The following is a 23,431-nucleotide window of genomic DNA, read 5'->3' on the forward strand; positions in this document are numbered from 1 at the left end:
CTGAGCATGATCATTTCTCTGTTGGCTGAAGTCAGCAGGCTATATCATGTGCCTAAATGCCAGGCAATATCAACAACCCCTTTTTTCATCTCTACCACCCACCTTCCCTGAAAAAAAGAGAAAAAAATATACCAAGCAACACTAATAGATTTTTCATAAACACATTCAATGGAGACTAACATTTTGAAGTGTTTGCCAGAAAGTGATCAAAAGAGCAAGCAAGTTTTTAACTGGTGAGCCAAGCTACATTTGGGCAACATCTGCCAGTTGCAAAGAGATGAGAGCACGCATCAATCCTGGACTGAAATGCAAGACTGTCTATTAAATCCAACTGTAAGGTTTTGCAAGATCCCATATAACTATAAAATCTTCCCTATCATTTTTAATTCATTCCTGCGAGACAGACATCACTGGGATATTTTTTTAAGCTTAATCTTTACTTGCAGGTGCACACTCAAAGCTAAAAAATACCACCTTATAGAAATAATCAGCTCATAGAAGTTTTAATTAAGTGCCCTGAAGCTGGAGGGAAGGTGGCAGGTAGAGAACATTTACAGTATACTGCATGTTATGCACAAGTCGTGTAGATGTCTGATATTTGGTATGCTACTCTGGGACAGGGGGATGGCATTTCTTCCCATCTCAGTCCTGTTTCCTTGGAGAATAAACATTTTTGCCTCAGACATCAGAATAGCTTCTTCTTGAAGAGCTAATTCTCAAAGACAGCAAATTCTCTCCAGAGACAGTAGGCTCTGAACACATTATTTCTGTTCAAAATAGTTTCAGAGCCAGAATTACAAGGCTCTGAGGCTGTCTTACCCACCGCAGCTGGCAATCTAAAGTTCCCAAACTCACTCTATCACTGCTTTTTTCTTTTATGCCCACAACACTAATAAAGGCAAAAGGTTCAAACGAGGTCTTCTTTCAAGGAATGAGGGAAGGGGTTATTCTTGAGGAGGAACATTTACTTCAAGTTTCTGCTTGCCTGAGCCAACACCAAGCTTTCTGTGACTGAGGAACACAGAACATAAGTGAGTCCTACTGGCAGCCAGTGGTTTTCGGATACTTGGCTCATACATTGACATCAGGCATTCCCATTCATTGGCTGCCCTCAGTTTCATCGCCCCCATCTTTCCCAAAAAAGGGGATTTGCACTGAAAAAGTTTGGAAACACTTAAACTGATGTATAAAAAGGAAAGTCAATTTGGCTTTTGTGGAAGATCAGTTTAGAGCAAAGTGTCTTTTCAGCCTTGAAATAAAAAGTTACTGGATAAAAGTCATCACTAGGTCTACAGGGCTCCTACAGCAAGACTAGGAAAAATTGAGACTAAAATTCATCCACTCTCACCGATGTGCATTCCCTTCCCCAACATTAAGGGTTTTCAAAGTGCTTTCAGCATCATTTCAAAAAGAGACAACCTCGCAAAGAAAAGGGCAGGCTGAAATAATTTAGGAAGGCATCTGCTTTTATTTCCACTATGAAGTTTTCTTCAGGGGAAAAAATGTATTATAATGCAGGTGAATTGCTTAGTTTCTCAAACTAACCTTTGCTTGTCCTTTCCTTTCTTTCCCGTTCTTTTGTCAGATTCCTCAGGCATCTTCTTGTAGCTGGAGGGGAAATTGTTCTGTATAGAAGAATACAAGCCATGTAAGGTTAGGTACACAGCCAGCTTTCACCCCACCTCCCAGTCCTCTGCAATTACGAAGCTGCTTAGAGCACAAGTGCAAGCAGAGCTGGAGAAGCCGTACCGAAAGAACATAGGGGAGAAGATATATCTGATGCAGAAAAGGAAAAATCCTATTTGCTCTGTCATTCTCTTTTGGGAAGCAGAGACACGCTTCAGAAGAGTCTGGCTTTACATGCTGACCACACGACCACCTAGGACAGAGGCCCTACATGTATGCAACCTCTGCCTTCAGTCACTGGGCATGGTTCTGGACTTGACTTCTTGTGTTCCCATATGTTGCACCCAGCACTGACTGCAGGCACCATTTGCTGTTACCTACCTAAGCAGTTAGTAGGAGGCTTCACACCACTGCTCATACCCCACACAAGCAGTTCTGAAAATGGTAAACACAAGCTTTGTTTTTGCACCCTACAAAGCTGATGAAGGCAAGACAGAAGGATAAGGGCAGTTCAACAATTCCATCCCATTATATGTTTTCTTCACAAGAACAGAAACTAACCCCTTTCCGCATCTTTTTATTCATCTGCATAAAAACATGAAAAAGAAATCGTTCCAATCAAAGTCTGCATATACTTAAAACACTGCCAGTAGAACTTGGAAGCACTGCCTAAAATTAAAACCTTTTGTTAATCACATGCGTGCTTACAGGACTCCTGCTGGATAAACCCACCCCTCGGATGCTGGAAATGGTTACAGCTACCCATTAGCAGGCAGGCAGAGCAGAGGTTGGAGGTGGAGGTGACGAGGTTGGATATCTGGCCGGGTATTAGTGCTACAGTAAAGGATACAGTCTGAGTAGCTCTGTTGGTTTTGGATACAAGAGGCCTGCTGGGACACTAAAAACCTATTTTGAACTCTAGTCAATCTATTAATCTATCCAAGAGAATGAAATGCTTCACTGCTTATCACCGCAAGATATGACTGAACGGTGCTTGGGGTTTAAATTACCATATTTAATTAAATGTAAGGTACTGAAATGCTTGGGGAAATTCAGTAATGAAATTTCACTGACTGCAAAATATAGCCCTTGTCGCCCCTCGCTTCCACTGTCCAATCTTTAATCCATTAAAAGGCATTTTTTAGAAAACAAGTATTTTTACTGTTACAGGAAACACTTGTCTTAAACTTGGAAATCTGTTTTCTACACTTTCACAGTACTGCCAGTATTAATGGTGCATTAATAAGCTTCAGTGTCCACAGATTGTTTTACACTCACCAGTGGATGATCTTACAGTTCATCTCTAGGACAAGAGAACACAATGAAAGGTGTCTGGAAACAAGAAAGTAATAGAAAAAGCAAATCTCCCTGTCTCCCTTTTCAGGTAGTAATGCATAAATGGACAGGAACTAAGCTGAAGCAGCTCTATCCAGTTATCAGCTACTGCTACCTTGCAGGGATAAAGATGCTGGGTTATCAGTGCATATCTGTCAGAGATCATCACAATATCTCTATCCAGTCTCTCTTCCACTGCAGCAATTTCAGTCTTTAGCCAAATATTGAAATTGGACATGCCTCAAGGCAGTCTCTCAGAATCCATCTGTATAATATCAATCTGCCTTAAAAATGCTAAGACACATTCATAATTCAAATGCAAGTCCAGAGGGAGCTCAAAGTTGTATATCATTAGAATATTGTGCTTCTGGGTGGTTTCAGGAATTGGTCTTACTCGATAAAAGCCCTAGTGGTTTGGGACATGGAAATCACTTTCTCAAACACATGCTAGGAGTCTGTATCACCTGCATCAACGTTTGCAGGTAGGAGTGCTGTCAGCATAAGTGAAAGGGGTTGCTCTGTCATGGATTAGCTGCTCTGAAGTTCTCTCCACACCATGCCAAACATCTTCTGAAATCTAGATTTGTAGAATCATGTGTTTGAGAGCTTTTTTTCCCACTCCCTTCTCACCTCTAAAATGGTTGCAGATGCTGCAGTGACATGTAAGTTCTGTTCCTGCACCCCCCACAATGCAGAGTGAATATTTGGAGTTGCCCATCACCATCTGAATGACAAGCGGAAAGGTCTAGTCAGAACTTAGCCATAGAAGACTATACCAAGCAACATTTTGGATAAAATATTGGATATTGGATTCCTCTACTGGGGAAGTAGAGGAAAGCTGCAACCAAGGCAGGAGAAACTCATACTAGTCCCTAACTCTTGCAGGACATGCCTTACACCTTACCTTGCATGTGAAAGTTTTGTCCAGCTATTCATGTTTCTTTTATCTCTTTCAGGTTGCTGCAGAACTGGCTGCCAAAAAGGAGATGGCTCTGCAGAAAAAAACCCAAAAGGAAGGAAAAGAAAAAGAGAAAGGAAAGGAAAAGACAAAAGGAAAAACACAGAAAACTGGAAAAAAGGTAAGGCTTCCTGCAGTAAAATCAGTTAGCAGTTTGTGAAAACAGAGCTGAAGTCCGGCCTTCTCAACTATGTGTGGGCAGAGAATATTAATTCGTATTGCCACCAAGGCCTAGGCTCAGAAGATATAGGGACTGGTTAAGGCCAGACCCTCTGAGACTTTCAGTCAGCTTGATGCTCCCAGGGAACTGAATTTCACCTCTCATTTTTTAGGAAAGGAGTTTGCTTGGCCATGACTCAGCTAAGTGGAAAGAACTGATGTAGGTGGACAGAATGCCAGAAAGAGATGAGGGGAAAAAAAATACACTTTGTGGAATTGACCTTGTTACCAAGACACTTTTCAAAGCACTGCTGCCTTTTGTACAGATGGAAAACTGGCCACCATTTTGCTCTCCAGGCATTTACACTCCTAATGTGGAATAGGGAGAATTTAGTAACTTCACACTAGGAAACAAGAACCTCAGTTTCCATCAGATACCCGCTTTTGATCTTGCTTGGATTTCAAAACTTATTTTACATACAGTTCACTAATGGCTGGCTGTGTTTTGTAGTGCAAGCCAATATTTTGTAAGCCCGTAAATAGCAGTCATGCATTTTCAGTTCGCATTCTTAGGATATGAACTCTTTTCTGCCTCGTGTTACAGCAGACACCACTTAACGTGTGATATATTCCCTGAAATCTTTGTTACACTAAGGTTCTGGTTTCCCTAAAGGTGTGCTCCCAAATTATTTCAGGAGCAGCTTTACAGAGAAAAGCATCCCTGCAACAGCAGTGAACTGAGGGCATATTCAAAACCAAGCTTTGCAACAAAATCGTATAGTTTTGCTGAAGCAGCAACTTTTAGTTATCATTTACTTTATACTATAAAGAAACACAAAATAATGTTTTTGTTTTTTAATAAAGGTCATTAATCTGAGTATGTGGAGGAAAAGAGGTCAATACTCTGGCACAAAGCTTACTCTTCACTGCAAATTTTACACAATTTCTGATTTTCTGAATTTCTGATTTTAAGTGTTAACCCTGGAACAAACCAAAAACATGCTTTTCTCAGGCAACAATCATCACTTTGGCCAAAGCTCTTGTAACAGCTAGCCAGGAAACTAAGTTACATGAATTTAAGAAGCATCAATCTGTCTAATTTGGATGAAGATAAAGTGTTAACCCACAGCTGAGATAGTGTTTTCAGCTTGGAAAGATGCTGTTTGGGTCATACAAGACCCAAGAATTTGGGTTATGGGTTTTTTGTTTGTTTGTTTGTTTTTTGTTTTTTGTTTTGTTTATAAATGAATATGTATAGAAGGCTGAAGGAAAAGCATGTATAAAAGTTCTCCAAGCTCTGAGCCTGAGGCCCGTCTTGTGCAGAGTGTGTGGATAACTTGAAACTCCAAATCTTAGTCACACACATCTTCAGACATCTGTTATTTGTCAGGGTGCTGCTAGATCACAGGGTGACAGCATTAGTGAGGGCACCAGGCTCCAAGGAGCAGGAAGTGGACTGCTGGCACCACCTCGTTGTACCTTAGCTGGCAGAGCTGAGCCCAGAAGAGCAGGAGGGAAGAAAGAGGAGCATAATCCCTGCAGACCTAAGCCTAATACTGATACCAAGTTGTCCATAGATTTCTAGGGAGTTATACAAGTACCAAGTTCAGCTCTGCAGGACCACTTCCTCCTGTGACCCCTTTAATCAGTATGGCTATTGCAGAGCTCTGGAGGAAAGATCAGATAAAAGTACACATAATGAAAGCCATTGCTTAGAAAAGCCTTTGCCATTACAGACATAGAAGAGCATTATTCGCAGCTACAGGACCTTGTAGCATCTCAAACTGTCCAGCTCTACTTGGAAGCATTCACAAGGGTGTCCTCTAGCATCTACGTGGCTTTGTCCTTGTCCTCTGTCCTTTCCAACTCAGCCAGCCCAGAAAGAAGCTGTGATGCACCTAGTCATGCAGAGGCAGCAGAGAAGGCTGTTCCAGACCCTTCAGTCCAAGTTAAAGTGAGGCATTAATGCTTAGACATGCTAAAAACACCAAACCTAATCTCCAATCTGAGCTTCTGAAACTGAATGTCAACTAACCCACCTGCTTAAAAACATGACTTTCACAGAATAAATTTGATTCCTTGTGTTTTTCGTCTTCCATAAGATGGTAAGATAAGAACCAAGACTACACCAGAAATGAATCCTTATCCTCTCACAACCTCTGCAAGGTTCTTTTGAAACAGGGTGAAATAACAATATAGAGCTCTGGGGCTTTATAACCTGATGTCGTTCTCATCTCTTCAGCCATCACAAGTCCTGTCAAGTAAAATTCTGAGCCATTATATCAGGTTCTCTATGGTTCATTGAGAAAGAACAAAGGGAACATTCTCTCCAAGGTTATAATACTGACAGGGAAAATAGCATCTAAGACCAGTTGAGAAGTACATGGAAAAGTTCTAACAGCAGGACTCTTATTAAAATAAGTATAGGCAATAAGTCATAGCAGTGCAGTCAAAGAAAACCCTTGCTCATAACTTCACTTCTTTAAGAAAACAAAAGTTTGATCCCAGAAGGAAATTTAAATATTTCTGAAGCCTGATAGCAATCTTTAAAAAGATGTATTTCATATCAAAGTAACTTCATTTTTTTTTCTCTGTAAGGTGTTGATCTGATTTCCCATTGGACACTTAAGGAAAAAAAACATCAGCACCATCTGATTCCTCTTTCCAAGAGCAAAGCACGTTAGACCAGTTTGGGCTGCTTCACCCAGTAACATTCTGCAACTGGTCTCCCTACAGAACATGAGCAAGGCTGCACAATTCACAGATTTCATCCAGAAATATTAAACAGTGAGATGCATTTTATCCTCATTGAAATCCATTAATAAAATCTCCATAACAGAAGTGCAGAACAGTTAATTCACAGTGTTCCTTGCTGTTGAATGAGAATATAAAGCCATCTAGCATGGACTAGAATTCAGAAAGCTTCAAAAACATTAAAACTATTATTTCCATATTTGTGCCTAAATTGAAGTGTATATTGTTGGTTCAAGGTACTTTAGTACACAGCACAGAATAAGCATGAAATCAATCCACTGAACACAGAAAAATACATCAACTGACTTCAAAGGAAAAGAAGTTTTATACATTACATTGACCCTTGTTCTGTTAATACATGCAAGAGGGAATACAGAACAGCACTCTGCAACTGTCCTTTGGACACACAATAGTTTTGATTAAAGTCAATGATACTGACGTAAATATTGTTATGTCAGTTTACAGAAATCATTGAAGCTAGTAATTAAAATGATCTATTGGTTTGTTTTTAACAATAAAAGAAATGTTAACCCCCATCCTATGCTACTGAGTGGCTAAAAATGAATACCAATCCCATTTTTAGGCCTTTAATAGTTAGCAATTACAAGTATGCTCTTAGAAGAGCATCTTTTAATCATTTTCTAAAAATGTCAAAGTGCCAAGGATGAATCTCAAAGTGCCACACCCTGCCAAAACTGAATACTTGCATAAGCAAGGATTTAGATTCCAAAAGTCAAATCCTCAAGCACTTGGCTATAGTTAACCCAAATGATTCTTGATGTTTAATTTAGAAACTCCTGAATCTTTTTCAAATATAGCTATAGACCATGGCATAGAAGTGGTAAATGTATTTAGGTTCTGCATGTCCTCCTGGGCCTAAACTTTAATTGCTATAGTAACTTAATTAAAAACATTTAATAATTCATGTGACCTGTCTGCAGATGTATCTGATAAGCAAGTAATGGCATCTAGTTAAGGAGACACTTGTAGGGTTTTTGTTTTGGTTCTAGTTATTTCAGGAACTGCATCTTATAACTTCCTTATAACCAGCACCTTACAGACTAGTCATTGATTATCAAAGCCAGATACAACTTGTGTTGTCTTTGGTAAATCCACACCAGCTCCTCCTCAGATATAACTTCCCACATAACTGTTACCTTACTAGCATTTTGAAGATTTATGACTGACACAATGTGAAGAACCTTTTATAGCTTTCTGACAAGATTTTCCATTAGAAACACTGGTTCAAAGAAATTAAACTATTTCAGGAACTTGTCAATGTCATTTAGTTCAGATAGGAAAACATCAATATGTTTTGATTAAGTGGAAACCAAATATTTTGTTTTGCAAAATACACCAAGTTCATTATTTTTCTAATAACAGATTAAAATGAGGTTTCAATAGCTTGGAATTACCCACAGGTTGGGAATTCCTTTGGTGCATGGAGGGTGCAACCCAAGAAAAACTGAAAAAATAGCAAGGTAATTTAATTTACATGTTTTGCAAGTATGCTACCTATATTACAGATTCCAACCAGCCTAAATATAATTCTTGTGACCTCAATAGGCCAGTTTATGAACTGACACTCTACCCTCCTCTTTTTATTATTTTTTTTTTCATTTTTTTTTTTTAAAGAGGATAAATTTTCTTTATACCCTGCTAGGAAAACCGTAGTTGATGAAAAATTTCATCACAGCATGATGAAATGGTGCCTTATTCCTCACATTGCAAAAATTAAAAGTGAGAATTATGACTTTTTCACACTAAGTTACTACATACATATATTAATATTCCGATTTTTCTTTTTACCCCCCTCGAGTCTAGGAAGAGGATGAGGGCTGGAAAATGGCTCCCAGTAATTTCCTTTCAATAATGGAGGAAGGAAGCAGTCAATACAAAGGTCAGTAGAAAAAGATAACAATTACAGCTGGAATGTTCTTCTAATTCAGTTTAATCTGAATGTCATTCCTGTAAGGTCAAACTGCACAGCTGCCCAAACTGTGTAACTTTATAGAAATGAGGACATTAGATAAATGGTATTTAGGAAGTCTCAGTACCTCAAGTACCCAGGAGTCTCAAAATCATTGTGCTAATCACAAAGGATGGTACATTCCTGTCTGAGTGACAGTGGCCAAACTAGAACCAGAAGTACATACAAATTTTCTAAGAGTGGTAAGAATTACATCTGAACAGCAAATGATTTAATAGCACCATACTGTAGATGAGGCTTCAGCATCAGTGTTTTCATGCTCTAACTGCTGTCTGCCCCTCATTCATGGAAGGTGTCTATAGATACTATTTACACAGTCCACAGCTAGTCAAATTGTCTTTCATGTTTTAATCTTTTTAAGCAGAAGCATGAGAAATGCTGCTAAAGTACGAATATACCTCAAAGTGTTTGCAGCTTCCCAAATATGATTGAATATATAACATATAGCTTGGAGTTGTATAATCGAAGCCCTGTCACAATTAAAAATATTCTCTTCTCCTCACTCTGCAGTGTTTATGGCTTGTTAAGAGTTCTTTATATGAAGAATACTCATTTCTCTCCAACAAATCACTAGCAGAGTGTTCTGCCCGATTTGAGTTGGCTGGAGAGAAAGCAAGCAACTTTAAATATGCACCAGCACAATTTTGCCAGACTTCTGGCTTCTAACAATTCAGATTCTGTTCTACATTGTAAATCAAAGGAGCATTATGCTTGAAGAAAGTTCTTAGTGCCAAACTTTACTCTTGATTGCTACATCAGAACCCCACTGAAGTCAGCAGGAATTTTAGATAAGGATCAATTTCATCTATACTATTTTCCTTAACTAGCCCAGAATATTACTTGTGCTTTTTTATACGCTCAGGACCAGATGTCACCTTGCAACCCAAAACCAGCAATAGCAAGACCCATGTTTCCCATCCAGATAGTCCCAAGAGGAGCTACAAGAGGCAGGGTAGAGTCCCCACCGTTTGCAAAGTAGCAACAAGAGGGCAGGAGGGTTTTACATTGTCAAGTAGGTTTGGCAAATACACTTATCCAGCATCCTGCTGAGTATGCAATAGCGCAGCTATGCTTTCCAGTGCTTCTTGGAACCCCTGCTGAGGCTTTGCAGCATCTAGCACTATTTAGTACAATGCTGAACTGTGAATTCACCAACTCCTTGTATTTGCGCCTATTAATAACTCTCCTCCAGGTTGCGGAAGACCTCACACTCAGGCTTTAAATAGTGCTTCCAGCACAGTGGACGTGAGTGTTGGGGATAAAAACACCGGGGGGTTGATAACTTAGTTTGATAGGAAGGGATACTCCCAAATTTCACCACGATCTCAAGTAACAAGTCAGGGGGCTTATGAGAAGACCGGGACATGTTTGTCACCCAGACTGTAATGGAATACTACTTCATATACTGTCACCCCTATCAAGATATATCCTTGCAGAACTCAAAGCATGTAACACATTTTGGGGTTACTCATGCTGGCCAACTTTTTGCACGAAGAGGAGTGCTGAACTGGGAGGTGTTTTCCTATACATTTCACAAAGCCTCCCAAGGACAACTCAACAGCTCATTATCTGTCTATAGAATCTCCACTCCCACTCAGGCACCTAAATTGGATACTTAAAGCCAGTTGGTGTGAATACCTCCGTCATCCAATTACATACTGACAGCACTTGCTAATACAATATAATAATGCACTCAGGTAGGTCAGCCACAGGCCTACCTTTTGTGTTAGGACACCAGTGCTCGTCGCCAGCCCATCCCACCAGAGCTGACACCTGTACCTCTAACAGCATACAAGGAACCATTTTCTGCAGAGCACAACCAGAACTCCTCAGAGTGGAAAGAGCTCCTCATGCAAGCTTCAAAGAATAGCTTCAGTTGTCTTACGTACAGTAAGAATCTGTAGCTGTCCAGTTAAACCTCAGTTGTGTTTTTTTTTTTTTTCCTTTTAATGATTCAAGTCTATCCAACACCATAGTTACTTTTAGTAAAGAGCTGTTAATTCCTCCATGTAGCAGTCTCTTTCCTCATTCAGCAGCACTTCATGCTTTTATTGTGCCTAACCACACAGTTATCACCACTTTATCGCAATATTACCTGGTGGTTCAAAAAATTGAATTTAGTCATGGATGAGGTTCAGTTTTTCAAGGCACCCAGAAGTCTAGAACATCTGATAGGAACAGCATAAGCAATTTCTTACATTTTTAATTTTAGCCTGCTTTCATTTCAGTAGCAGAATTGTTTAGAAAAAGGTTTGGGTTTGATCTTTCTACATTGGGAACATTTTTCTATTCTTATGTGATAGTAATTGAGCTATTCTTACAATTTGCATAGAAGTTCAAACTTATTACTGCATAAATCTTGAAAGCATCACTGAAGTAAGGGAGCTTGATTAAGATTTATATCAGGTGCCTACAATGGAATTAAAGGCCTTTATGAATGCAGCTGCAGTCTACTAAGTGAGAGCTGTCCAAACAGTGAGCGTTTTCATTTTTGTCACCTCTCCCCCAACTCTTACAATTAAAAAGTCTTTCCATCCCCTGAAACTGGTTGATTTGTTCTTGGGTTAAATGTTGTAAAAGACGTAGATCAGCTTTCACAAAGATCTAAGTATTTCACTTACAGACTTTTCCATACCGATCCCACCCCCACCCCACATTAGAACTACTTAAATAAACCTCACTGGAATTCACAAACACTTTTGCTCTCCCAAAACTGTATTTGGCAGTTTTACTAGTTGCTAAACTACATTTGCCAAGCCCTATCTAAAACACTTATTTTATATACTTTTGTTGGAAACAGCCAGTTTCTCTGCAGGCTTACTTATACACTACTTATACATGTACACTGGAATAACAGGAGTATGTGGAATAAATGTAAGTAGCCTGAATTACTACCTCGGTCTCCCTGGGTTTTATTTTTGCAGTACACCATGCTGTAAGGCAACAAAGTGCTATTTCCCCCATTTTACAGGTAGCCAGTTGATATTTGACTTAGTGTTGCAGGGGATATTTCAGTTGGAACTAGAGTTCAACTTCAATACTGCATGACCCAAATTTTAAGGTGGGATGATATTGTGTATTTTGCCTTGTATCAAAAGATTCAAACCCTTTTGTCAGGAGGTTGAAAGTAGTCATGTTAAGAAGAAAAGCTTCATACTTCAGATAAAAAGTACTTCAATTATCAGTCACAAGCTGCTTTGAAATTCAGAGATATTGGAATTACCTGCTAGTCTGCAGAGGAAAGCTAATGCTGCTGAAGTGATGTCAGCAATCACATTAGTGCACTGGCTGCCTTTTGAGTCCTGAGCTCCGGAGTTATGCATATAAAATAATGCAAAGATAAGCATGCTTTATTTTAGAAGAGGCAATATAAATTGCAGTGCACACACAAAAATAGTTCCCATAGCTGCACGACCCATCTGTAACAAAATACCAGCCTCTTTTGACTGGCCAGTGAAAACAACATCCTTAGCCTTCTGACCTGACTTTAAAAATAGCTTTGAAATGTTTTGTTGATCTATGAAAGAACAACATAGCACCTAACACCTATGAGTTATTTATCTCTTTTCTAAAATTAGAGACCTCTAACCCAGTGTCTAATATAGCACTCAGAACTCAGTGCCAGGTAATATCAAAGGCAACTGCCTAAGCTGTGTGAGGACTGTTGCTGCTTTGCCTGCAGTGGATATTAACTGCTAATCGATTTACAGAATGACAATAAACAATTATGAAAAAACAATAAAAATCTATGATCCCTCTATGAAAGACAAATACCGAAGACCTAGTACTCCTCTATGAAAACATAGCACTTGCAACCTGTTGACCCAGTCAAGAAAGTGTTTAAAAATTCACATTACAGAGGAGTTATACACCCTTTCCCCAAGGCTGAAATTCCAAACTGATAACCCTGGAGGAGGTACTGTGCAACTAGGGCAAATCAGCTTTCTTTCTTGAAATATTATGTGACATCTGTCACGCCATTTAATGACCCATGAGTAATTGAAAGAAATTAATGTCTGTACCTTGGAGTTTTTCTTCCTTCCCCCAAATCCACTGTCCTTCTCCATCTCTACCATTTTTTGTTATGAAATTAAGACTACTCACCTGCAAAAACTATTCCCCTTGTGTAAAGTCACAAATACTCTGCACATAATTGGACTCTGAAAATTCGTAGAGGATGGAAATAGCAGACAGTATTATATTAACTGAACTAAAACCTGAATGATCTCCTATGGGTACTGTGAAAACATTTCTGAATTTATAGTGCCTTAGAAATGGCAGTAGGTACAGGAAAGAGTTCCCTGTGCAAAACAGATTCATAAAGGAGCCTATGTCTTAAAGTAGAGAGTTGTCATTTTAAATCATCTGGAAATTGAATTAGCACATACTGCTGGAGATTAGCTGTCATTTATAGAGATATTGTCAGAGCTTGAAATGCAAGGAAATTAAAGATATGAATTGGCCTCCTTTAAATAAGCTCAAAAAAATGTAGAAAAGGGGGAGGCATTTCCATTAAAAAGGTACCTTCTGCTAATAGCAGAGGATTCAGATATGCACAGAGCTTGCCAGACATCATTTAGTTCTTTAGAAAGAGCAAATAACAGTTGCATCAACAAAAATAACTGCACTTCAGCATCATTAGCTACTTTATTGTAAATAGGATTTTTTTGATCAGTTTGCACAAGTTAGCTTGGTTCCTTGAGTGTGGTCTCTGTAATACATATGGCTTACACATCACTAAGAAACAAAGATGCATCAGTTGAGTCTCATCTCTTCTGCAGAAGGACTTCAGATGCCCTTTCATTAGGGCATCAAGCTTAAAACTCCCTAGAGCTGTGGCTTTATGCCACTCAGGGCTTGGATGCAGTTTATTGCTGTCAGACTTGCTGTCCCCTCTCACTCCCCTTTCTGTTGTTCTGAGGGCAGGCATTTATACCTATATTCCAGCACTCCTGACCCATATTTCAGCTTCATGGGAATTACTGCAGCTGAAAGTCCTCTTTCACTGAACACTAGATAACAGACCAGGAGAGAACAGGGAAAACTTCCTCCTTTAGATTTAGAACCACTTCACTTTGGTCCCCAAGCCTGCATTCTGCCAGCCAAGAGATACATGTATGTAGAAAGCACACTCCTCAGGACAGGAGCTGTCTTTGCAACTCTTTCATGGTAAAGATTTAAACACGATGCTGGTAAGCAGAGACAAGAGACACCAAGATCAGACATGATATGGTTAAGCTGCTACTGTACTACCTGCTCTTGAAGGTGAGCAACACTCCAGGCATTCAGCTTTACAACCAGAAAACGACAACTTCAATATCCCATTATTATCCTCCTGAAATCCAATACCAATTTACAGCCCAAGGCAAAAAGAAGTTAACCTCAAGATTTGCAGATCCTAGCACAACAGGGCTCTGAACTTGGTAAGGGTCCCTAGAGCTTGCTACTTTCATACAGCTAATAATTTAATAAAAGCTGCCTACGACTAGCTTTTTTTTTTTTTTGTGCCTCCAGAAGCAGTTGGAGAAATCGATGGCTTCTATAACTTTTTTCCCCTTTCTTCTTTCTTTTGGATAACAGCCGTTTGGCAGAACAGAGATGAGGGATGGGATCTCCTCCAGGATCATGACCTGGAGCTGATCAAAGAAGAGAAACGGGAAGAAGTGGAGGAAGAGATCAGAGTGCAGGTGAGCTTACAATAGTAAGAGGACACTAATAATGTGCATTGCCCCATGTATATTTTTCTACAGCTGTAAGAACTGGCCCTGGCATAGACCTTACCTCCTTCCAGACTCCCTACTATCTGTTCTCTGCTTTAATGCTTGTTTGGCTGAACAAGCATTTGTCTGGTGTGGTGGCAAAAACAGAAGACTTAAAGATTCGACATTGTATGCCTGGACAGGTTGATGAATTGATGCAACAGAAACTAGAGAGTCTCAAACTGGCTGTGGATGGAGAGAAGAGTGGCAAGCAGAAAAAAGGAAGAAAAAGTGAAAAGGTAAGAGCAGCAAGTTGTGAAACTTCAGGGCAAATCTCAATTCTCTACACAGATACAGTGCAAACCTCAGTTTCAGGGCCTTGTTTCTTAACTGTTATTGATTAACCTTTATAAATATTGCTTGGGACAAGTTGAACTATTCCAAAGATAAACCATTACAAGATAAATCAGACTTTCAAGAAGGATACACACCTTTTTGGAATCCTTTGGTCCAGAGAAACAATAGAAATGTTTCAGCAGTCCCTCTGTTTCTTAAGGTGACTGGCTCAGATTAATAGTCTTCCAAGGAAGGCATTGACCTGGGTGCCAGTAAGCTCCCCAGCTGCTGCTTTCCTTTTAAGTGAGGACTTGGTGATTTGTTTCAAAACTGTACATCAAAAAAATTAAGTGCCTTGGTAAAACCTTTCATTTATGTATAACATGTAGATGATATCCAGCCAGGTGTACCTTAATTATGTTACTACTTACTATTGAAGGATTTGGGAATTTGTGATTAAGCCAAGTTTATTTAAGCATATCAAATAGGTTAAAGACATACATTATTTTAATGTGCTGCCCACATGTCACGTTCACATCTAGTTTCACAGCATTACCATATGCAAAATTCCACAGCCCACGGTTCCCTGAATTCCTCACCCAAGCATTTAAACTATAGATCATGTCAGTACAAAATAACTCAAAGCTTACAGACCCTATGGTTCAATCAGCAGTTCCACTTAAAAGGCTCAGGGCAAATAGCCAACCCTAATCTTGTGTTGTATTCTATTTCTATAATCCTTTTAGCGTGCAAATATTTGATTTTGCAGTACTTCTACTCAAATTATCTTTAAAAATGCTCTTTCACCTGACAAAGGCGTAAGGGCAATTTAATAATGAAAGACTGGAGCAACTCTGAAAAGTGATACTGATTGGATTTCTAAATCTGTTTCAAAAATAGTGAGGCTTAAGATACACAGACAAAGTATTGCAACAATCTTCTCTAAGTTGTTCCGCGTAGACACGTTTGGCCACTTCAGATCAGCTGGTTGAAATTCTGCTTCAAAACATCGTATTGCAGTTTTAAAGCTTTACATCAGTTTTTCTTCAATATAGTGTTGGAATAGTTTTGGGTGGTGAGTTTATTTAACTGTTGTTTTCCCATGTTGTGCCAGTAGCCTGAGAGAATGAGGGAGCGAGAAAAGTAGTACTAATTAAATAATACAAGTTCCCAAAAGGTTTTCTCTGAAAAACAGCAGTTCTATTTTAGGGGGTGGGGAATGTATGGAGCTACCCAGTTCAAAACATCTTCCCTGTGCAAAACTATTTGAAAATTCCAGCCAGCCCTGACAAAGGCTTTTTCTAATTAGTATTTACATAAATGTCTCAGTCCATAAACTAGCAGTGCGCACACAGACTTCAGATCTGCGTTATGAAAGTCTGGCCTATATAACAAGGATAATACAAACTGGAAAAAAATGGAAACAGCTTATTAACTTGTTACTTAGCAATAATCCTTTTTTCCAAGGCTTACATCAGCACATCCTGGGTCCCATACATCCTTCTTCTGAGTTACACAACGTGAAACAGCAATGGTTTTGTATTCTCATCATATCCATGGACACATCTGGAGTGAGATTTCTTCTACCCTTTGCAGGAAGACACCACAGTAGAACTAGAGCTTTTTGTTGTCAGGGAACAGACACTGCCCAGGAGCACATAGGGTAGATGTCCTCTGCCTTTTCAAGAGCACCTTTGGATAAGTAGCTTTCAACTCCAAAAAAAAAAAAAAAATCTGTTAAGTCCATATTAAAAAAGTCTGCCTGATCTACAGAAATTTGAGCTTCAGAACCTGTTTCGAAGTCCCTTTTTGGGGGAAATTCAACAACAGCATTTTGAAATTAGATTCCAAAAGGGAAAGTATCAGGAAGATAATTGCACCCTCGCAGCCAGCATTTCAGATGGCTCAGCTCATAGATAAAATTTAACAGCTCTGGGCATACCTCTAGGCCACTCCTTATTTCTATGCACTGTACTTCCTAGGCTGAATTTTATCACTGACTCCCAAACCTTCAAATACCACTTAGAAGTGGACACTTAACCCTGTCAAGAGTTACTCTTGCTGCTCCTGAAGATAAAAAGCCCCAACCTCTGTAGAAGAATAAGCTTGGGTGGAAAGGCAAATTGCTCTGCTCATTATGAATGGGTCTCCAGACCATTAGGCTGATCTGGAAATATCTGAACTAATTAGATTGCACCTGATCTGCAACAAACCATACCACTATCATTTGAGGTAGAGACTCTACCCACATTGGAAGCACTTCACCCTGCCAACTATTAATTGTCATTTGTGCTCCTTACCCAGCCAATGCTGGACAATAGTTTCCTCCTCATTCATCCAGAGACGCACTGTGCTGGGGGCTGAGTAGAAAGCTCTCCAGATGACTCCTGATCTGAAGGCAATCAAAGGAGAGGGAATAAATATGCAACAGAAACAAAGGAAAGTGGTTCATCTCAGCTGCCAGTTGCCTCTTTCTTCATGATACACAGTGCCAGCTTGTCTGCCGAACTGTGGATCAGCAGGTTGGGGTTGTAAGCACCCGTGTAAAGGCAGGTTGAGGAAAAATTTGAAGGGAAATATGGCACTGATATCTAGGAAGGCTTAAGGTTCCAGCCAACCTAGAGGAGTGTGTTAGAAAGCACCATGGCTAGTATTTTCAGAAGCAATGGAGTTTTGTAAGAAGTTGGTAGCATTCTTGTACCAGCATGAACTTCTGTAATTGAAATCTTATTCTTTGTGGTTCAACCCTTTCTGTTTACAGCCCAAGCTTCTGATTTGAGTGACTCAACACAATCCAGCAGCTCTACAAATGTTTATTCTATAGATGGATGCCACATACCTAACCACAATACCCAGAAGGTTTAGCAGCTGAAAGCATTTCTCCTGATAACCTGTGGCCAAATATACCATTGCAGGCCTGGTGTCTTTACATTGGCTTTGCACCCAATATAGGAAATTACATATCAGCTTTACAGATCAGCTTTCTGCAGTTTCTGACCTGGAAATTACATTGAGTGCTTATCAGAATGCTTTTTATCTAGCCTATTGTGTTGCTTTTCCTGCTCTGGTCCCCTAAAGATTTGTCTCTGATCCAACTGTAGGTAAAGTAACCCATTTTAAGTAAACACACCCACACATACACTAAAAGGATGGCCAGAACTCTGGAAAAAAGTGGGGGCATGGGAACCTAAGTAAATTGCTGAAATAGGCATTACTATCATCTCCACCCAGATTTGGGTATCCATTCTTGATGCAGTCAGGCAGAAGCAAAGCAACCCAGAAGAGATGAACTACAGCAACACATATGGAAGGAGTTTTACTCCTTTTAACATTCATCTAAAGACTTGATAAGAGCAAAGCCACAGTGAAAAAGGCCAGAATACAGGCTGAGTCAGACGTGAAGAAAGGTTGGTTTTGTAGACAGTGATTCATTCATGACCCCGGTTGGATTTTCTGTAGTGATGAAGAGAACACCACCCAAAGCCCTCAGGTAGCTGTGGGAGCTGCAACTTCTCTGGATATTGTGGTTAAATCCAACAGGGATCACAAACCAGAGCCATCTTTGAGCCAGGGCCCAACAGTGAATGGGAACATCTTGGTCTGAGGACTTTTTCCAGTACAAGTATCAGGAGCTGCTCAAGTATCAATAGCCTTGGTATGGCAAGAAAAGACTTAACCAAGAGCAGGTGCTCACACAGTGCAGTGTGGACATAGGATGAACACTTCCCACCCACCAGCTCTGAGGGAACATCTTTGCCTCCTGCTTCCCCCAGTGTGGCTGCACTTGCTCAGTCTACCTTCTAAGCATCACATGTGATCCAAGGAAGACACTTGGTAGACTTGGGCACTCACTTCCCTTAAGCGGAGTAATTTAATTATTTTTCCTCACGTTTTCTCATAGCAACCTCTGAGCTACTCAAGACATTTTGATGAGCCCACCCAGTAAGACAGGATACCACACTGAGCACAGAAGACAGTCTTCTGTCAGCTGCTAACTAATAACTAACGCAGTTCACTACGCTGTGATGTATCAAAGCAGAAAATAACCGTAAATGGATGGCTAACCAGGAATTAGACTGACATCTCAGAGATGGAAACAAGATTTCCATTATAAACGATGAGCATGTTCACATTCATTAAACATTATCATTTTCTAAATAAAAGCAGTTCCCAGTAAGACATTTTGGAGGAAAGCCATTGTCTACAATTCATATTTCCCCTTATCACATCTCAGTGTTTGCCAAATTTCCTGTGAATGCTGATGTAATTAGGAAAACACATTTTTCCCCTGCATAGTACATTTTTATTTTGCTTGAGTTACTTTATTGGTAAAGCTGCCTTGAGGACAATACCAGTTGGCCAATAAATTCAGCATATGTTTAGTGTCTTTACATAGGTAGAAATTAGCTTTTCTTCCCAGTCAGACCCCATGATATACAATTCTGTCTTGTCAGAAGAAAGGCTAAAGAGACAAAGCTGAAGGAAAACTGCAGATACACCACTGACAGTCTCAGCATTTCCTCAATTGTTAAAACAGCATGTCATATGCTTTGTTCTTCATCTTTTTCTTTAGAAGAAAACATTTGCACATTTTGAGGAATATTTGCTACCAAGATTACTTATGTAAAGAAACCCAAGGTGTCATTCTGCAGAAATTGAGTTGTTCGCACTATTCTAACCCAAAACTTTAAAATATCGTTGTTGTTTTTTTTTTTCCCCAGTTAGCTTATCCATATAGCTCTGCATTTAGTTTTCATTTTCGTCTAGATTATCTTTATTGCATTGTCAGTAGTTACAGGTGATTGAACCATAGGTTAGACTGCAACTATCCTTGAAAATTTATAAGTAGTACATTTTTAATATTGCTGACATATTCTAGGAAAAAAAGTATTTTTCATATGAGTGGCTAGAAGTGTTCTTTCTACAGAATAGCCTCTAGAGCTCTGCAGAAGTATTCATTAAGAAAAAAAGAAATGACTATTCCCATGAAAGTTGAACATAAACTTTTGGAAAGAATAAGCTGTCTTGATCAACTAAGCATTTAAGCACATGCCTAAATTTAAGCCATTGAAGAAGTCCCATAGTGCCTAAGTATTACTGTGTAAGTAGATCTGCTGAAGTCATACCAAAGCACTTTGCAGAACCGAAGTGTGGACACTGGTGTTGGGCACTAACATATGGTGCATAGATTAATGATGCTTTCTCCTCTGTTAATTATCCCTAACCATAGTTATGTTCTGTGAGCTGTAATTAATTGTGAGGCCTGTTGTGACTGATTCACATCTTAATTTTGTTTTCCGTGGTGGTTTTGTTTTTCCCCAGCATGTAAGGAAACCCAAGACAAAATCTTCCCATAGTAGAAGTACGGTGAAAGTATCAAGAGAAGAGCAGGTCATGTTTTTCTGGCCTCTTCAAGCTCCTTCCCCAAGGCATTAGGAAAGTGAAGACAGGATATCTAATGGTTAGGAAGCTAGCTGGGGAGTTGGGAGTGTTGATTTCAGGTCTGAGTCCAGCTGTAAGCAGCCTGCATGACCTTAGGAAGGCATCTGCATACATATTTAAACACAACATTAAGCTTAGACTCTGGAGCAACAACTGGGACCCCAACACCCTTTTTTTGAGCAGGCCATACCTGCTCAGCAACAAAGTCAGGCTCCAGAAAAAAAGCATGATAAGTTCTCTTGGGGTGAGTGTGCAGAATCCAGTTCAAGAGCACCTGCTGCAAGGTGTACATGGGGTTCATAGGTTGGACACAGATCCTCAGCTCTGTCAAAGCCAGAGTTGTTTCACCTCTCCCATGCCTTGGGACTTACAAATTACAGTATTTCCTGTGCTTTTATAAGTAGGGGCATGACTTCCTCAACTAAGGGCAGTCAAGGATATGATTTTTCCTTTGGGTTCCTCAGTGATGAGGGGGGCCACATTCCAACACCAAATATTCTGGCCATAATGTTGCTTCAGTAGGTTCAGATATAACTGTACAAAGGCCACTAACTCCTGCCTGTTTTTGTGGTCTTCAGAAAAAAAAGACAGCAAGGAAGAAAATATCTGAGCTGGAAGAAGACCTAACTTCTGACAGGTAAAGCTAAGACCCCTTTACCTGAGATTCAGACAATGATAGATTCAGACACTGATAGATTGTGTTGTCTTTGAGCTGACTACCCTGGCAACCCTTTCAGATTTTAACTGCAGAAGGACCATCTCAGCATATAATAACCAGCATCAGGAGCCCCACAATAAGTAAAATCTGCTTAATAACAGATATGAACTTCCACTAGAAGCCTAGATGGCAAATATCTATCACAACCTTGAAGTACAGACACTAAAACTTTTGCATTCCCTAGGAACACCACCACATAGGGTCACAGATAACAGAGTGACAGAACACTGCTTTAATGATGCACAGCACAGACCCTGTTCTGCAGAAGTACACCACTAGAGCCAGTCTCCATTAACTTCAGAGAGGTTAATTCCAGATTGTAAAGCTAAGCATATGTAACATTTAGGCAGAATATGGGCCCTATTTTCCTCTTTTTGATCCCAGTGGTGGCAGGTGCAGAGGCACCTGGCAGTTTTGTTTACCAAAATTTTACTGAGATTTTTCCATCTCAGCTGACAACTGACAACTGTGCAGACAGGCCCCTGCACTCTATAAATCACCATTCATGTGTGAGGTAAAGTGCTTATCATATAAATCAGTTATTTATCAATAAGTTCTGGCAGACCTGACAACCTCTTGCATACCCTTGCTCTCTTAAACAACCTTATTTTACTTGGAGGATTTGAGAGGCTTTCTTCTTTTGACAGTACATTTTCAGTGATCTTGTGATGCATTCATTGATAACCCAGCCATTTTTCACCTGTGCACATAATACAGCTACAGAGATGCCATTTGCTGAGACCTGCTGACAGTAGCAATGCAGGCCAGGAGCATCCTGAGCTCCCAAGGGAGCAGGGCTGAAGAACAACATGAAGACAAACAGCCACTGCAGGAAGCAGCAGATGGGATTCACCCCCAAATCCATTTGTACAATGCACAGCAAGACCTGGACTAGATCATTTGGGTGCTAGCACTACACAATCAATCTCTTTACCTACTTTACAATGAAAAATCTCTCCAAGCAAATATTTAAAATAAACGTGTCATGGATTATAACAGAGCATGCCCTCTCATACAAGAATAGTGCCAAAGCCTAACAAGTATGTGTATAGTCTGTGTTTTTAAAATTACTCTTGCACATACCTGCTTCTTGTGTGTCAGCTAAACACAACGCACAGCCATTTAAGAATGCATGCTCTTTAGTCATTGGCTTTTAATCAGTTCGTGGCATTTGGGGTCCATATTTTGCTCTTCCCTGCTGAGCAGGAAAGGAGGAAGTATTCCAGAAATAGCCAAGAGAAGTTCAGGTTCATCTCAGTTTTGGCACAGTGGAAAGGCACAGGGGCTTTAGTCAGAGGCTGATCACATCACACATACTTGGAGGAGACTCAGGGCATGCATCATTAAACTTACACAGTAAAAATAATGACAGGAAAAGTAGAGTCATGCTCCCAACAGAACTGCCAGGTTAGTCCCATTCTACCTTCTGCTTGTTTTTATGATGCACACTCAACATAAAAATCTTAGAATGAGAGCAAGAGTCAGAGTGGCAAAGTCAATGTTGAAGGTATGTTAAGTTTCATATTTGCTTATTACTATTCCTGTATTAATTGTACCACTAACACTGCATAAACATAAAACTTCCCAGCTCAAGTGGAAAAAAAGCTACAGACCTCAGATTATATATGTGATTTTATTAACCAGCTGAGAGCTTCTGTTAAATATTTTTATTGTAGCAATACCAAAGTGTCCCAATTAAGGTAGGTGGCAGAGAAAAATGCTCAGATATTGAAGGGAGAAGATGTGAAAAGTGCACAAATGGTAAAAGATCTAGAAAGGCTTAGATCAGTGCTGTTTACACTAGCATTATAACAAGACCTACACACAAGCTTATTCATTTTGTGGCATCCTTGAAACAGTATCAGTCTGTGTAACCTAGTGCCAAAGAATGTCACTGAAATTAATATTTGGATAGATCTCCGAAAGAGACTGAGGAGAACATCCACACCAACAGAAAACCAGATACAAATATAAGAGTAATCCTCAGTAACTGAGGAACTATTGCCAACCACTGATAGAAACAGGAAAAAACCTTTCCCCTGAATGAGCTATGCCAGTTTCCACTCTATGTTTTTCTCCCAGTCTTCCTCTGGCCATCACACAACCACAGCAGCTGATGGACCACTGGTTGCTCCAGTCAAATCATTCACAGTATGTTCCTGATGAAGCGAGGCTATTGCAAACAGAATAAATTCCCAGAAGAATTAATGAATTACTACTAATTGGAGAGCTAAGTGAATAGGTATAGTAGTGTTAGGATTGCTATTATTGTATAATTTAAAAATAATTTCCCAGTAATTGATATTAATGAATGAGTCTATTACACAAGTCATAACTGATCTTGCATCACCTGGAAATGGGTAATGGAATTGGTGTGAGACAGAGCAATACAGTGTGAGTTAGTAAAAGAGTCC

At 39.7% G+C, this 23,431-nt stretch overlaps 1 protein-coding gene across 1 annotated transcript in view; it reads left to right on the forward strand.

Annotated features, from left to right (window-relative positions):
* IQCA1 (IQ motif containing with AAA domain 1) overlaps positions 1 to 23,431 on the forward strand; it is a 103,081-nt gene that overhangs the window by 53,850 nt on the left and 25,800 nt on the right. The window contains exons 8-12 of the mRNA XM_032189977.1: positions 3,918 to 4,040; positions 8,657 to 8,732; positions 14,403 to 14,509; positions 14,725 to 14,820; positions 20,878 to 20,936. Coding sequence (XP_032045868.1) covers positions 3,918 to 4,040; positions 8,657 to 8,732; positions 14,403 to 14,509; positions 14,725 to 14,820; positions 20,878 to 20,936 — 461 coding nt within the window. The remainder of the gene's footprint in view (positions 1 to 3,917; positions 4,041 to 8,656; positions 8,733 to 14,402; positions 14,510 to 14,724; positions 14,821 to 20,877; positions 20,937 to 23,431) is intronic.

The sequence above is a fragment of the Aythya fuligula genome, chromosome 6 (genome assembly GCF_009819795.1).
Source record: "Aythya fuligula isolate bAytFul2 chromosome 6, bAytFul2.pri, whole genome shotgun sequence".
In the NCBI taxonomy this organism is placed as follows: Eukaryota; Metazoa; Chordata; class Aves; order Anseriformes; family Anatidae; genus Aythya; species Aythya fuligula.